A 16,623-nucleotide genomic window follows, 5' to 3' on the forward strand; every position below is an offset into this window, starting at 1 on the left:
CACCTCCAGATCCCTCTTGCAATAGCAGCTCCAGAACTGGAGGCAGTACTCCAGGTAGGGTCTCACCATTCTCTTCCCACCAACCTGAGTCTCCCAGAGCCAGCAAGGTGCCCATGGACTCAGTGGCTTAGAGCTGCTCTGAGCATCTCAGGAGCTGAGCCTGTTGGTCACCATTCTCTTCCCACCACTCTTGAGTCTCCCAGAGCCAGCAAGGTGCCCGTGGGCTCGGTGGCTTCAGGCTGCTCTGTGCATCTCAGGAGCTGAGCCTGTTGGTCACCATTCTCTTCCCACCAACCTGAGTCTCCCAGAGCCAGCTCAAGCTTTGGGAAGTGATTTGCCCCCCCCCCAAGGGCTCCCCCCTGCCAGGCTGCTGCAGCCATGGCTGCTCTGACAGACCACAGACCACACAGCAGCGCTCAGGTCCCAATGCAGGATTGATGGTTGTTTTTATTCCTCTTTTCTCCAGTTGAAGCTAATTATTTAATTTTATTTTTAAGTTATACAAATGGCACTTACAAAAAAAAAATAATTAAAAAAAAAAGACCCAAAACCCAAGCCCCAAACAAACCCAATCTTAAGTTTTTCAGAGTGAGATGTTTCAAGAGAGTCACAACACCTGGTAAGGAGGAAGGGGGGAGGGGACGGGACAGGGGAGATGTTGACCTAGTGTCACACAGAAGAAGCCAGAGCAGGAGTTACATGGTTTGAACTGCCACGGGGAGGGGGACAAGGAGGTGGCACAGAGAGGGGAGGGTGAAGGCCAGCGAGGAGTGTGTGTGCCAAGTCACTCAGGGCTTCATCAAGACACTCGGTCCTTCGAGGGCCACCCTGGTCCCCGGGTGGGCACAGGCAGGCCTTGGATGTGAGCGCAGAGCCGAGGTAGAATCCCAGCCGGGATCCCCTGTGCCGGCCAGGGACCCCCGGCCCGGAGTTGTCCCCGTGGCAGAGGAGGGGGGTCGCTCCCTCTCCCAGCTGAGGGTTTAGCACCAAGCTCCTCCGGAGGGTCGGTTGTCCCTCCACGTGGATGGCTTTAAGGCTGTCGAGCCCCTGCCTCGCCTCCGGCAGCGGGGACCGGCCCTGGTTTGGCAGCGACGCCGCCAGCACCCTTGGCGTGGGGCGGGGGGAGCCCCCCGGCGGGGGCCCGCGGGGGGTGGGGGGGGGGAGAGAAGGCTCCTTGGTGTCTTTGCAGGGAGCAAATCCCAGCCCCGGGAAGACCCCAAAGGGTAAAGTGCCTCTCACCACCCTAACGAACACGTCAGCATCACCCTTACAGCCCGCGGTGTACGCTAATGCAGACCCAGTACAGACAACAGCTGGTAACACAGTGCCGTGGAGAGCTTATATAAATAGAGACTAACAAAAATACTGTTTTGGTCTTTTCTGTCTTTTTTTCTCTTTCCTTTTTCTCTTTTTTTTTTTTTTTTCTCTTTTTTCTTTTTTTATTTTTTTCCCTTTTTTATCTTTTTTTTTTTTTTCCTTTTTTTCTTTTTCCCTTTTTTCTCTCTTTTTTTTTCCTTCTCTTTTCCAGTAGGGTTGAATGCTAAGAGAGCAGAGCCCAGGGTGGCAAGGAGCAGGAGCTGGCCTCCTCCTTGCAGGGAGGGGGAAGCCCATGGGAATGGGCCCCTCCTCATTCAGCATTAGGTGTTCAGTGATGCACTTCACTGTTCCAGTATTTTACTAGAGGAAAACAAAAACCAAAAGCAACCAAGAAAAGCCAAAGGTAAGGAGAGCAAATCCCACTGTGCAAAGTTTGCTAAGGAACTTCTCTATTCTGTAAACCAAAAGCTGCAGTTCATGCTTCCAGCTACCACCACCCAGGCACAGCAGCAGGACCAGCCCCAGGGCAGGCACCTGCTAGGCTGGACCCACTACTGGGGTCTCTACTGCTCCTCCAGAGCCCGAAGCACAAGGAGGGGCAGAGTGACACAAGGAGCTGGGGCTCCATTGAGATGAAAGGCTGAGGCTTTCCAGAGGGAATCACCCTAAAAAAATCATTTCCAGGAGCATTGGAAAGGGGCAGAGGGGGCAGGGGTTGGCTTGCTGGCCCTTCCATGGGTATGTGTGGTGGCAGGTGCCAGCCTGGTCCCCAGGGATGCTGTGATATGCAAGGTCACCTCTTAGAGCTCAGCTGGGGATGAATGCTGCCTCAAGGGCCGGGAGCAGAGAGAAGTAGCTGAGGGGAGCCAGGAGGAGCTGGCTGAGCCCAGCACCTTCACTCTGCTCTGGCTTGGAGTGGGGCAGGACGGGATGGAACAGGATGGGTGCTCCAAGGGACACTGGCAGCACAGGGTGAGGCGGTGCCAGTGCTGATATGGCAGAAGCGAGCCCAGAGGTGATCTTATTCCCTTTTCTCAGTCGAGGAGGGGAAAATAAACTACCCTAAGGGTGTGCTTGGGGCTGGAAGGGGGAGGCAGGGCAGTTTCCAAGCCCAGCAAACCAGGAGGTGAGGCGGGGGGAGGGGAGACTAGAGACAGAGCCCTCTACAAAGCTATAGGCAAGCTGCCCCCATCACTTTTCCAGTTCTTACAGGGATTTCTGGAGCCCCACCTCCCGCACGAGGGCAGGAGAGGAAGGGCAAGCTGCTCTGAAACAAACACACAAAAATCCTTACACAGAGAGGAGAAACAAAAACCCAACAGAAAAACAAAACAAAAGGAAGGGCAGAAGGGAAAGAGAGAAGTTGGCACCGGGGTGGGGAGGGGCGGGGGGCAGGGAGGGGGCAGGCTAAAGTGCATCAATACTCCCAGAGGGTGGAGGCGTCGATGGCGTCGGCCGATGCCTTCAGGACCCCGGCGTGGTCGCCCTTCAGGTACTTGCCGTTGATCTTGATGGCAACCTTGTTGTAGTCGCAGAACTCGAAAAAGAAGTCCACGGGGGTGTCGCTGCTGCTGGTGACCGACGACTCGCTGCCCACCATCCAGTACTTCCCGGTGGAGTCTGCGGCAGAGAGGCGACCGCGTGGCCCTGGTGAGCCGCCCTCGCCACGGGGCAGGGACCCCCAATGGCCCTCGGCCCCCTGCCAGCCCAGAGCCCCTGCCCTGGGTGCTCGCTCACCCTTGATGTTGTAGGCTCCATCATTGGATGGCCAGCAGCATCCAGCCAGCCCAGAGCCCCCCGCCCTGGGTGCTCGCTCACCCTTGATGTTGTAGGCTCCATCATTGGATGGCCATCAGCATCCAGCCAGCCCAGAGCCCCCTGCCCTGGGTGCTCGCTCACCCTTGATGTTGTAGGCTCCATCATTGGATGGCCATCAGCATCCTGCCGGGCCAGAGCCCCCTGCCCTGGGTGCTCACTCACCCTTGATGTTGTAGGCTCCATCATTGGATGGCCATCAGCATCCAGCCAGCCCAGAGTCCCCTGCCCTGGGTGCTCGCTCACCCTTGATGTTGTAGGCTGTCATTGGATGGCCATCAGCATCCAGCCAGCCCAGAGCCCCTGCCCTGGGCTCTCACTCACCCTTGATGTTGTAGGCTGTGTCATTGGATGGCCATCAGCATCCAGCCAGCCCAGAGCCCCCCACCCTGGGTGCTCGCTCGCCCTTGATGTTGTAGGCTCTGTCATTGGATGGCCATCAGCATCCAGCCAGCCCAGAGCCCCCCACCCTGGGTGCTCGCTCGCCCTTGATGTTGTAGGCTGCGTCATTGGATGGCCATCAGCATCCAGCCAGCCCAGAGCCCCCTGCCCTGGGCGCTCACTCACCCTTGATGTTGTAGGCTCTGTCATTGGATGGCCATCAGCATCCTGCCAGCCCAGAGCCCCCCGCCCTGGGTGCTCGCTCACCCTTGATGTTGTAGGCTGTCATTGGATGGCCATCAGCATCCTGCCAGCCCAGAGCTCCCTGCCCTGGGTGCTCGCTCACCCTTGATGTTGTAGGCTCTGTCATTGGATGGCCATCAGCCTCCTGCCAGCCCAGAGCTCCCTGCCCTGGGTGCTCGCTCACCCTTGATGTTGTAGGCTCTGTCATTGGATGGCCATCAGCATCCAGCCAGCCCAGAGCCCCTGCCCTGGGCTCTCACTCACCCTTGATGTTGTAGGCTGCGTCATTGGATGGCCATCAGCATCCAGCCAGCCCAGAGCCCCCCGCCCTGGGTGCTCGCTCACCCTTGATGTTGTAGGCTCCGTCATTGGATGGCCATCAGCATCCAGCCAGCCCAGAGCCCCCCACCCTGGGTGCTCGCTCGCCCTTGATGTTGTAGGCTCTGTCATTGGATGGCCATCAGCATCCAGCCAGCCCAGAGCCCCCCACCCTGGGTGCTCGCTCGCCCTTGATGTTGTAGGCTGCGTCATTGGATGGCCATCAGCATCCAGCCAGCCCAGAGCCCCCTGCCCTGGGCGCTCACTCACCCTTGATGTTGTAGGCTCTGTCATTGGATGGCCATCAGCATCCAGCCAGCCCAGAGCCCCCCGCCCTGGGTGCTCGCTCACCCTTGATGTTGTAGGCTGTCATTGGATGGCCATCAGCATCCAGCCAGCCCAGAGCCCCTGCCCTGGGCTCTCACTCACCCTTGATGTTGTAGGCTGTGTCATTGGATGGCCATCAGCATCCAGCCAGCCCAGAGCCCCCTGCCCTGGGCTCTCACTCACCCTTGATGTTGTAGGCTGCGTCATTGGATGGCCATCAGCATCCTGCCAGCCCAGAGCCCCCTGCCCTGGGTGCTCGCTCACCCTTGATGTTGTAGGCTCTGTCATTGGATGGCCATCAGCATCCTGCCAGGCCAGAGCCCCCTGCCCTGGGCGCTCACTCACCCTTGATGTTGTAGGCTCCGTCGTTGAACTCCAGCTGGAAGACGTCGTAGGAGGAGCGGTTGGAGTCCAGGGTGCCGGTGACCTTGCGGCAGCCGATGAAGCCGTGCTCGCCGCGCAGCACGATGATCGGCCTGTTGATCAGCTTCATCACGAACTGCTCCGTCTCACCTGTGCCCCCAGGCAGAGCAACGGCCACAGAATCACCGAAATGTGACCCTCAGGGATCACCAAGTCCAGCCCAGAACCCTGAACCATATCCCCAAGCACCGCATCCAAACCACCTTTGAACCGCCCCAGGCTTGGTGACTCCGCCGCCCCCCTGGGCAGCACATTCCAGTGCCTGACCGCTCCTGCTGGGGAAAACTGTTTCCCCAAGTCCAGTCTAAACCTGCCCACTGGCAGCTTGAGGCTGTTCCCTCTTGTTCCATCACTAATTACATGTGAGAAGAGACCAGCAGCAGCCTCTCCACAAGGTCCTTTCAGGTTGTAGACAGCCAGGAGGTCTCCCCTCAGCCTCCTCTTCCACACTAACCATCCCCAGCTCCCTCAGGCATTCCTCATCAGATTTATTCTCCAAGGCCCTTCCCCAGCTTCCTCGCCCTCCTCTGCACTGGCTCCAGCACCTCCACATCTCTCCTGTGCTGAGGTGCCCAAAACTGGGCACAATACTCACACCCAGCAGGGGTGCAGAGCCCTGCTCCCACAGCTGGCTCCGAGGAGGACGGAGCTATGCCCCCTGCCCATTCCTCACCATCTCAAGGTACATAGGCAGTCATTGAGAAGCCACACTGGCTGTGTACCTGAGCCTGGCTTGGGATGGGATGGGCACAACTTTGTCCCTTGACACCCAGTGTGGGGCTGGGGTGCCAAAGGGGGGTCCCTTACCTGCTGTCTCCATGGAGGCTGCCAGCTGCCCGTTCTTCTTGGCCGTCACGTACTTGCCGTTGGCAGCTCTCAGGGTGATGCGTTTGTCACACCACTCGATGTCAAAGTAGCAGCTGGCGTTCCTGTGGGGCAGAGAGGGTGCTCAGCAGGATGCCAGGGCTGGGCACCCTGCCAGTGCCACCCTGCCAGCCCACAGAGGGTCACAACTGGGCCGGGAGACCCCAGTTTGATCCGTTCCAAATGAAAAACATAGTGGTGGCCATCCCAAGAGTAAGCCTTCGCCCTGCAGGCAGGAGGAGGCAGGCAGGAGGAGGCAAGAGCAGCCAGGAGGCAGGCAGGAGAAGGCAGCAGGAGCCAGGCAAGAGGAGGCAGGTAGGAGGAGGCAAGAGGAGCCAGGAGGCAGGCAGGAGGAGGCAAGAGGAGCCAGGAGGAGGCAAGAGGAGCCAGGAGGAGGCAAGAGGAGCCAGGCAAGAGGAGCCAGGAGGAGGCAAGAGGAGCCAGGAGGAGGCAAGAGGAGCCAGGCAAGAGGAGCCAGGCAAGAGGAGCCAGGAGGAGGCAGGCAGGCAGCCAAATGTGCTTTTGGGGTTTCTGCTCAGCTCTCAGTTCATGTGGGGTTGAACTGCAGGGCACAGCATTCCAACAGCCCCAGCTGGCTGGGAAGGATTGCATGGCCCCAGGGACTTCCCCAGCATCGTGGGAGGCCTCAGCCCGGCCCTGGCTCTCCAGGGAACCATCTGCCTTCACTAGGAAGTGTTTTGGGGTGAGCACCTAGGCTGGAAAGTCCCCCTTGGATTCCCCTAGCAGATGCAGAAGGGTTTGTCCCTGCTGGGGTCAGAGGACTCACTTTGTGGAGGCAGTGGATTGGATGCCCCCGTTGGAGGTGAGGGTCCAGTACTTCCCAGTGTAGGTCCTGAAGGCGCATTTCTTGGTGTCCTTGTTGATCTCCAGCTGGTAGGTCTCCTGGTCACTCTCCTCATCTTGGTTGGCTGAGAGGTCCATCCCTAAGGACAGAGACAGATGGAGGTCAGGGGGGTGCCAGAAGGGGACCTCAATCCACCTCCAGCAGGTCTGGGTGCAGCCCAAGGGAGATGGGCAGGATCCTGCTCCCCTGGGCGAGCTTTGGTGACACCCAAATCCCTCACACACATCTCCCTCCTGGCATTTTGGGTCCAAATCCCCAGCTTTCCTTTGGCTCCCCAAGTGACAGGGCTGGACTGAGCAGAGGTGGCCAAGTGCTTCAGCTCAGGACTCTCTGGCTCCACGACAGTGAAGCTCCAAGCAAAGACCAGCTTTGCTATTTCACACAGCAAAGGGCTGTAGTTTATTCCCTGGAGGTGACAGCCAGGTTATTCTACCCATCAGCAGAGGCCACCCCATGACTTATGAACGCCCAGCTCGTGGCATGTTTAAGGACCATGGCACCGTTTTTCATCTGCAGGCTGTCACAGGTGGTGTGAGGAATGCAGAGAGAGGAGGCTTGGGAAAGCCCTTGAGCAGCCAAGCCTTTCCCTGCCTCCCAACAAAACATCAACCTCAGCCTGTCCTCCAGCTCTGCCAACCAGGGTGACCCAGCTCTGCCCCAGGGGGACCAGAGCCAGCCTTTGCCCCAGCAGCCTCGGAGGTGGATGCACCAGGAGCATCCTGGGGAGGTGGTGGCCACCAGCAGAGCCCTGGGGCCACCGCCAGGCTCTCCAGCCACGTCCACACCCACCACAGGCACCAAGCCCAGGCAAACCTGCTGAGTCAGGGCTAGTGGGGCCAAAGCCTGTCCAGAGCTCCAGAGCTCTCCTGCTTGGTGGATTTCCGCCTCAGAATACTTTTGGGATGAGAGTCACAAGCCATGGCCTGGAGCCAAAGCCATGTGGCCAAGCTGCTGGGCTAGGTTTTGGGAAAGGAGCTGGGGTGCAGCACTCTCTTGCACTCCTCTCTGCCTACACAGAGCCACCATGAGCAGAGATGGGCCCCAGATGGGCCCCAGAGGGGATGGTGGTTCAGACTGTGGCTGGAACAGGCTGTGTCTGTCACAGCCTGTAGCACCCATGACCCTCCCCTGCTACAGGGGTGCTACAGGCTGGAGTCCAACCATGCACCTGGTCCTGGAAAGGATCAAAAGCTTCTCTGCAACCTTTCCTCCCACATCTGCCTCTTCCAGGAGTCAAGAACCAGCTCGTGGGGCTGGCATTGGGCTCAGCCCTGTGCATTGCCTGCTGCTGGGAGGGCTTCAGGCACTGCAGCCTTGGTGATTTCTGCACTGGAAGGCCACCAGCAAGTCACAGATTCACAGAAGTGCTTTGGTTGGAAAAGACCTTGGAGTAGATGATCTTCAGAGGTCCCCTCCAACCCCCTACCATTCTGGTTCTGTGATCACCCAGTCCCACCAGCTGCACTTAAGGGAGGGACCATCTACCTCCACACCCCAGCAATGGGTCTTGGGGAGATGTTTTCCCCTAGATCCTGCAGGCACAGCTGCATCTCCAGCCATACATCCCCATCCCATGCCCCTGCCTGGGAGCAGCCTCTGCCTTGCATATCAAATCTCCCACCTTTCCCGAGGGGATTAGGCTTTGAAGCCTTGGCTTTGTTGGCTGGGCTGTAATCTTATGTCCCACACCCAACCTGTCCTGTGGCTGCCACACCACTGCCTTCTCACGCCAGACATCCTCCATCCAGCACCTTCTGCAGCTCCTGATGGACACAACCACTCCAGGGCTTTGCTCCCTGAGGTATCTGGGGCAGTACAGGGGGCAGAGGGGTGATGTATGGCCACCAACCCCAGCCCCACTGGGCAAACCCTTGGCTCATGTAGTTGTGCCACACTTATCCCCTCCCAGAACTGCTGGGGGCTGAGCCAGAACTGCTGGGGGGGTGGAAACATTTGGTTTGGATTTTGCATCCCTGCCAGCAAAGCAGCACCATGGCCTCTCAAGAGCCAAGTGACAGGGCAGGGGAAGAGGGACTCTGTGGAAGCTCATGGAGAGGGATGGGGCTGCCAGAGAGGACAATGGAGGATGCAGCCACTACCCAAAGGCTGCTGGCAGCTCCAAACCTGCAAGGGCTGCTGCTGTGGTTTGCATGGGGGGAAGCAGCAGCACTGTTTCCTCCTCACCATGCTTTCAGGTGAGGAGATCCCTGACCTGCATACAAAGGGAGGAGCCTGGGATGGAGAAGCTTTGTGCCACTGAGCAGGATTTGATGGGCTGAAGAGGGGACAGCAAGCACTGAGGTTCCCTGACACTGTCCCTTGTCCCCCAGATCCCTCCACCAAGGAGCACAGTGAACCCACCAGTGTCCCCCAGCCCTGCCACCATGCCACTGCCCATGCTCTTCCCATCCTGCAGAGGTTTGGCCTTCCCCAGCGCCTTGCAGGGTCTCCCACCACCCCCTCCCCAAAAGCAGGGCTGGGTCGGGTTACACTGACTCAGCAGCAAGGAATGCAATTACAGCTTCTGAAGGTTGTAACTGAGCTGGAGCAGGTTTGGGGGAGCAGAGCAGGGTGGGATGGGAGGAACGCTGGAGGAACCACGGGCTGAGAGGTGGTGGGGCCACGGTGGGACCAAGGGGGATGTCCCTGTGGTGAAGGACAGACGCTGTCCCTCCAGCCACCACCACCTCCGCCCCTGCTTTTTGCAGCCCAGGGCTGTGGCAGGGAGCAGGAGTCTCCTGCTGCCATCCTGCTTTAATTACAGCTCCCGGGAAATTTACAGTCTGCAGCCAGCACGACTCAGCCTGACCTTGAGGCAGCTGCTAATTACAGCTGGAGGCAGGAGGGGGTTGGACAGAGGCCCCCCCGTGTCCCCCCAAATCCCCCGCGCGGGAGGGTCTCCAGCTCCATCCGCCACACGGGTTTGCTACAGGAGGATGCAGAGGCTGGAGGTGGGAACTGGGGGGCTGAGGTGTGTGTCCCCCCAGGGCTTCTTAATGCTGAGCCCCCAGCCAAACAAAGCCCTTGGGCTGCAGGTCTTCAGAGGAAGGGGAGCAGGGAGGGAAGCCAGTGCTGGAGGCAGGAAAGGGCTTCCCAAATCCTCAGCCGCTGAGGTTTCCAGCTGCTGCCAACCCCTCGGGGCTGCAGGACAGGATGGATGCCCCACTCCTCCCTGCTCTCCAGTCCAGGATGCTGGGTGCACATCCCACCTTCCCACACCTCCCAAAGAGACAAGCTTCCCCACCCAAAGGAGCAGCTGTGGCTGTGCCAACCTCCATGCCACGAGCGGCTGCAGGCCCGGTGTGGGCAGCATTTACGGCACGTGGAAGACCTTCCCTCTGGATTAAGTTCATGCAGAGGATGTCCCATGGCTGTCCCAGGATGCTGCTGAGACCCAGTGGGATGTGCTCTACAGAAAGGAGGCCAAGAGCCTGGAGGACCATGGCCAACCAGTGGAACAAGCTGCTGAAGCAGCCCTCATGCCCAGACCCACACCTCAGGAGCTGCCCACACGTGGGCTCTGCTCACTGCCTGTCTGTGACTGGAAGCTATCAGGGCCTCGGGCAGCTGCCAGCCCTGCCCAACACTGGGAGCAGGCAGGAGGCTGCACCTTTCCCATCCTCCAACTCCCCAGAGGCCAAGAGGCTCCCTTCCAAAAAATCCACAGTTATGCCTGAAAAAAACCCAAACCCACCTTCCTCTGGGGGAGCACCAGCAGCACCCTCAGACCTGCCAAGCCCTGGTGGGTGGCAGGGCAGGATTTTGGATCCCTGTGCCCCAGCAAGCCTGGGGGATGCTTCACCCAGCTCTGCCCACTCAGGCCAGGTTCAGCCTCCCTGCAGGGCTCTGGCACCCTCCACCCCACACCGCAGCCCTGCAGGTGCTCTGAGACCCAGCTTGTGCCCTCCTTGCCCTCCTGATGGGTTTGTATTGCACCCACACATAAACCCCAGCATGTCTGTGTTCAAAAGCAAAGCCTGCAGCACCCGAGGAGTGTGCAGCTCCTCTGCTAGGGATGCAGCTCTGCAAAGTGGTCACAGGTAGGGGCAAGCCATGGATGATGAAACAGAGGAAAACCTGCAGCTGAGCACGCGGCCCCGGGAGCTGCGTCTCCCCGCCTCGCTGCAGCACCCAGAGGAACTGAGGGAAGAAAACTGGCCATGGCAGCAGCCAGCACAAAACACCCCCATGCTGGGAGGGCTCCTTGCCCCAAAGCAGAGCTCCCCATCGCCCAGGCACACTCCCATCACCGCACGGCTCTCTCGCCGCCCTCCCCAGATCCCTGCTGCCCAAAATGCCTCTCTCCCAAGGCAGAACATCCTCTGCCCCCACCTTGGCCTGGGGTGGGCAGGCAGCTCACCTCTGCTGAGCAGGACTGGGGGGGCTGGCAGGGGCCCAGCTGTGCAGGGACAATGCCAGTGCTCTGCTCCCAGGGACCCTCGTGCCCACAAAGGGCCCTTTGTTGCCTCAGCCAGGCTAGAAAGGAGCCATTGAGGCGGGGAGGAGGACACTTTCTGCTGGCAGCACCCCGATTCGCCTCGAGCTGGAGGTGCAACAGGGAGATGGAGGCTCACACGGAGCAGGGGCTCCCCAGGAACCCCATCCTTCTGTAGAGTCAGGGGAACGGTGCCAAAGCCAGCCCCAGCACTGGTGCAGAAGCCAGGCTGGCACCCCCAGGATGGCTGACAGCGTGGTCCCCAGTGCCCCTGTGCAGCGGATGGTGACAGTGGCTAACCCCAGGGCAGGGAGGTGGCTCCAAGCCAGGAGCTGACTGGGCACTTGTGGGACAATTCGGTCCCAAGGCTGGCTCAGCTGCAGCTCCCAGCCGGGGGAGCCACAAAACCCCCTCAGCTCCATCCCTGCTGCTCCCGCAGGGCAGGGGGAGAGCGGCCACTGCCAGCCCTGATCCTTCTCCAGGAAGGATCCGCCTTTTCCCACCAGCCTGTGCCGAACCACCACGGCCTCCGGCTCATCTGGCAGCGACTCGGTGTTATCAGCTCGGCAGGGGAGAGAGCTGTCTGCAGGCACTTCCTTCGGCTGCCTTTGTGGCAGCCTTGGGACAAGGAGCTTACGGGAGAGCCCCAGAGAGCGACAGCTGCCTCTTGCTGCTGCCAGGCAGGATAAATTGGGTGGAAATGGCTTCTCCAGCCAAAACGGACTAGAGCAAGGATGTGCTGCCCCAGCACCTTCCTCCCCACTCTGTTTTCCTTGGAAAGGGGCCCAGAGCCCCCTGTTGCTGGGGAGATTTGTGCGCCCCCCCCCTCCCTTCACACCCCCCTATCCATCCCAAATCACACAAAGCCAGCGGCTCCGCCAGCAGCTCCCGCCCGCACCGTGGGGTCCCCGCAAAGCTGCCAGCAGCTCCTGCTCACACCATGGGGTCCTCCACCACCACCCCCATCCCACACATCTCCCCCCACATCTGGTTTTCCCATCTCTGGTGACAAAGGGCTGCTGCAGCCCTTCCCCCACGGCGCTGCGGCAGCCTCCCGCCATCACGGTCCTCTCCCTCCTCCCCAAGCCCCTGTGCCCGGGGGGCAAACAGCCCCCACCGCCCCTCTCTGCAGCCTGGTTTGTTTTGGTTTTAGGGGCTGCTTTGCAAGGGCAGCATTTGCTGCGGGGAAGGAGAAAGGCAGGGATCTCCCTGCTGCCCGGAGCTGCCCAGGCACGGCTGGGGGTGAAGCTGCAACCTTGAAACGTTACATAAATGCACCCAGAAATTCCCCGCGGCTCCTTCCTCCTGGCTTTCCGCTGCGGCCAGACGTGCTCGCACTCATCCCGCGCCCGGCGTGTGCCAGCCTGACCTGGCACACCGGCGACGTGTCCCAGGGCTCCCACACCGGCCCGGCCGTGGCACCCAGCACCCCCAGCGTCCCCCTGCCCGCAGACCGGGACTCCCATCCTCAAGCCAGCACCCTTCGAGCTGGTAGGGGGGGTGGGAAGCAGGCTGGGTGCTCAAAGGCGAGAGGGTGGCCATGTGCCCAAGGAGCTGCACTGTGTGGCCACAACGCTCAAGGCCAGAAGCGTGGTGGCCCCTCCGAGGGGACAGGGGCAGAGGCACGGCCGCCTTTGTGCGGGTGGATGTAGGTCACGGCTCCACGCGGGGGATTTGTAACATTGCCGAGTCCAGGGTGGGGGGTGGCACCCACTCCCCCTCCCATCCCCACGGGTGCAGTGCAGCCCCACGGGGGGTAGTACAACCCCCAGGACCCCGCTCTGCAGAGCGTGTGGCTTAGCCGTGCTCCGGGAAGGAGGAGGCTGGAGGAGGCTTTGTTGGGTGAACAATGAGCTCCGGAGGTAGGAAGGCGATGGCAGCCCAGCTCCTGCACCGCAAGGAAACGCCACATCCACCTCCCCCAGCTCCTGGAACCCCAAGGCAGGGCCCTCACCACTCCCCCCGACACTCGGGGTACCCTGTGGAGGCGATGCTGCAGGGATGGGGGTGCTGGAAGCATGGGGGGCCCCAGACAGAGGATGCCGGAGAATGTAGGAGGGGTGTGGGGGATGGAGGGATCGGGGGAGGAACTGCGGGCAGCCAGGCTGGAGGGGTGCAGGGGGGTGCCTTGGAGAGATTGGGACTTCAGGGGGAGGGGTGTAGGGAGGTGTGTGTGGAGGTTCAGCCTGAGGTGAAGAGACCCTAAAGGTGTGATGGCAGAGGGATGCGGGGGGGCACCCTGTGGGGCTGCTGCTGCAGGGAGGATGGGGATGCTGTGCGACTGGGGGAGCCGACGGTGGCAGGGCACTCGGGAGCGGCGATTCTGGGGTGATGCAGAGGATGCAAAGAAAGTGATGCCCGAGGGATGCAGGGGGGCGGCTCAGGGTAAGCGATGCCCAAGGGGTGCTGATGCTGGAGGGATGCAGGCGGGCAGCTCCAAGCAGGCAATGCCCGGGGGATGCTGATGTCCGGGGGATGCAGTGGGCAGCTCTGGGCGGGCAAAGCCCGAGGGACGCAGGATCACACTGCAGGGGCTTAAGAGGTGGCCGAGATGTGTCCCCGCCTCACCCCCTCTTACCTTGCCGAGTGGAGACATTCCTGTCGTTGCCGGCTCGCAGCACGACCTGCGGGCAGCTCTGCTCCAGGGCGAAGAGCTCATCCTTTCCCACCTTGGAGTTCTTTCCCACCTTGAGGGTACCGCTGGGTCCCGAGGGAGCCAGGTAACGACCCTCCCCGTCGCGAAAGGCCACCTTCCCGCAGCGGAACTCGAGTGTGAAGGCGGTGCCGGGCTCGGCGGCGGGCACCAGGCGACCGTCGCTGCGGAGCAGGCGGTGGTCGCAGCTCTGCAGGCTGTAGCGCTGATCCACGAAGAGGAGGGTGATGAGGGCATCCACGCCCCACGGCACATCGCGGTCCACGGCCAGCTCGTCGCGGCGAGGTCCCAGGTGGGCGTAGCGCTTGCGGGCCAGGCTGTAGAGGTTGGCCTGGGGATGCATGGCCAAGTGGACGCTCCATTTCTCGGTTGCCGAGACGGCGGGGGCGAAGCAAGACAGACGGTCCTCGGTGCCGCCGAAGAAGCGGCGGTGGGGCTCGGACTGCAGCGACCAGCGCCCGTCGCCGTGAGCCACCACCAAGAAGCGACAGTCGGGACCGGGCTCTTCGCTGTCGCAGCTCACCCGGCCGTCCTTGTCGGCTGCCAGGTACCGGCCCAGGTGGCTTTTCAGCAGCACGGCACTGGAGTCCTCGCCGTCCTGCTCCAGCGTCCAGATCTGCTTCTTCTTCATGCTGGCGGCCGAGGCATTGACCTTGAACCCGAAAGCCTCGGCCGTCAGGTACTTGTTGCTGCAGTTGATGAGCCCGAACTGGATCTGCACCGGCTCCGCCGTCCCGTTCGCCGTCATTTTCCGCCCGCTGCTGCTGCCGCCGCCGCTGCCGCGCCCGCCCCGCCGCCGCCTTTATAGCCCCGCCGCGGCACCGCCTCTCCCCGCCGCCGGGCCGGCCCCCGCCGCGACCCCCGCCCGCCCCCGCCCCGCCGCAGCACCCCGAAACCCCCTCAGCATCGCCACGGGACCCCTGCCGGGGCAGCCAGAGCCCCCTCGGTTTGCTCCCCTCCCGGATTGGGAGACTCCATTGCACGGCAAGACCCCTCCCTGCAGTACAAAAGCCCCATTGAATCGCGGGACCCCTCCTCCCAGTGCAAGCCCCACAATGCATGGCCAGACCCCTCCCTGCATTGCAGGAGCTTCCTTGAGTTGCAAGACACCCTCACCCCTAAACTGAAAGACCTCCACTGCATTGCAAGAGCTCCCTCGAAGCGAAGGACCCCTCCTCCCAGCACAAGTCCCCACTGCCTAGCAAGACCCTTTCTGGCACAGCAAGAGCCCCCTTGAATTTCAGGAGACCCCCATATTGCAAGATCCCCTACTGCATGGTAAGTCCCCTCCCTGCTTTACAAGAGCCCCATTGAACTGCAAGACCTTCACACCCCCGCGTTGCTAGACCCCACCACATGAGAAGACCCTTTCCTGCATTTCAAGAGCTTCCTTGAATCGCAGTCCCCACCCCAATACAAGGCCCCACTGTATGGCAAGACCCTTTCAGGCATGGCAGGAACCTGCTTGAACAGCAGGACCCCACACACAGTGCAAGACCCCCACGGTATAACAAGACCTCTCCTTGCATAGGAAGTACCCTGTTGAATTTCAGCCCCCCACACACACGTTGTGAACTCCCCCCACAAGGCAAGACCCCTCCTTGCAAGGCCACCATAGACACACTGCATAACCCCCTCAACACTGCAAGAACCCTCCCCACACACAACTGCAAGCCTCCCCTCCTGCAGTGCAAGCCCCCATCCCCACTGCAAGAACACCCCCAGTGCTGAACACTCCCCCCGTGCTGCAACCCCCTCTATGCCTTGCAGGATCTCATCACTGTCTAAGACCACCCTCTGCATTGCAAGAGACCCCCTTGAACTGAGAGCACCTCTCCTTCATTGCAAGACCCCAGCCCACTGCAAGGTCCTCCCTATCCTGCCAGATTCCCCCTGCACCCCTCTGCCCCGCAGGCCCTTGGCCATGATGTGGGGCGGAAGGGTGAATGATGTCGTGGCCTCCCCCAGCCATCTCTGAGCTATCCCAGCACCCCGTGCCAGGCACCGGTGAGGCTGCAGCATCTGGGCCCTGGGGAGCCCAGATTCCCCCCAACAAAGCCAGAAGCCAGATGTGGCCCTTTCAGTGCAGGGGAAGGGTGGTGTTTGGAGGCCACTTCTCAGGGTGTAGGTGAGCAGATGTGAGGCCATGCTCTGCTGGCACATATGGCATGGATGACCCCAGAAAGGGACCACAGGCTGGGTGTAGCACAGGGAGAGGCTGCCTGTGCTGCCTACTGCTCCCTGGGAACCCAGACACTTCCCATCTTTGTGAAAGGATAAAGAGGAATATGGCTGTGGTGGCAGAGTTGAAGTCCCTCGGGTGAGCACATGCTCCTGTGGGCATGCAGGGGGGCTCTGCTGGGGAAATGTTCAGGAACAGAAAATCAGAGAAAGAGAGATGGGAGGGACCCAGGGGATGCTTTTCAGCTGGATGAGGGAGCAGAACTGCCCACCCCAGCTGAAGTGGGACAAGGGAAGGGCTGGAGCCTGGGTGTGGGTGGAAAGATGTGACAGGGTGCACTTGGATGCTGGGTGGCACAAAGACTTCCCCCAGGCTCATCCTCCCTTCAGGGCAGAGCCTCATCCTGCTCTTATCTCCTCAGGCCCTCCAGGCTCCACTGGTTCTGCACTGGCCATACCGGTTAGAGACTGCTCCACCTCAGGGATGCACCACAACCATCCAGCCTTGCCCTGAAGGTCATTGGCACAACAGCCCTGGGGCAAACCTGTCAGCTCTGGCTGGGGGTTATTTCCCTGGATGCCAGACTTGCTCTGTGCTCATGTTTGCCAGGCATGCCCTGCAAATCCGGACAGACAGATCGTCTGCAGCCAGCACCAGCCTCTCAGCCGGGCTGGAAACAAACCCCACCAAGCTTCAGGGAGGCAGCTCCACGTTTACCTTGCACACCCCTTTTGCTCTTCTTGCTAAAGGCACCCCGGCGTTAGGACCCAGCGGCGATGCCGAGCAGCTGCCCCGGCCCG

The 16,623-nt window shown here is 60.8% G+C and overlaps 1 protein-coding gene across 1 annotated transcript; it reads right to left on the bottom strand.

Annotated features, from left to right (window-relative positions):
• Positions 1-416: 416 nt before the first annotated feature.
• FSCN1 (fascin actin-bundling protein 1) lies at positions 417-14,407 on the bottom strand. The gene is made up of 5 exons (XM_068146618.1): positions 13,567-14,407; positions 6,476-6,632; positions 5,632-5,753; positions 4,747-4,914; positions 417-2,937 (listed from the first exon to the last, which is right to left on the bottom strand). Exons 1-5 carry the CDS (start codon positions 14,387-14,389, stop codon positions 2,735-2,737), a joined length of 1,473 nt encoding a protein of 490 aa, XP_068002719.1. The 5' UTR covers positions 14,390-14,407; the 3' UTR covers positions 417-2,734.
• Between the last annotated feature and the right edge of the window lie 2,216 nt (positions 14,408-16,623).

This window comes from Melanerpes formicivorus, unplaced genomic scaffold (genome assembly GCF_026170545.1).
Source record: "Melanerpes formicivorus ecotype bairdi unplaced genomic scaffold, bMelFor1.0.p_v2 SCAF_14, whole genome shotgun sequence".
Taxonomy (NCBI): domain Eukaryota; kingdom Metazoa; phylum Chordata; class Aves; order Piciformes; family Picidae; genus Melanerpes; species Melanerpes formicivorus.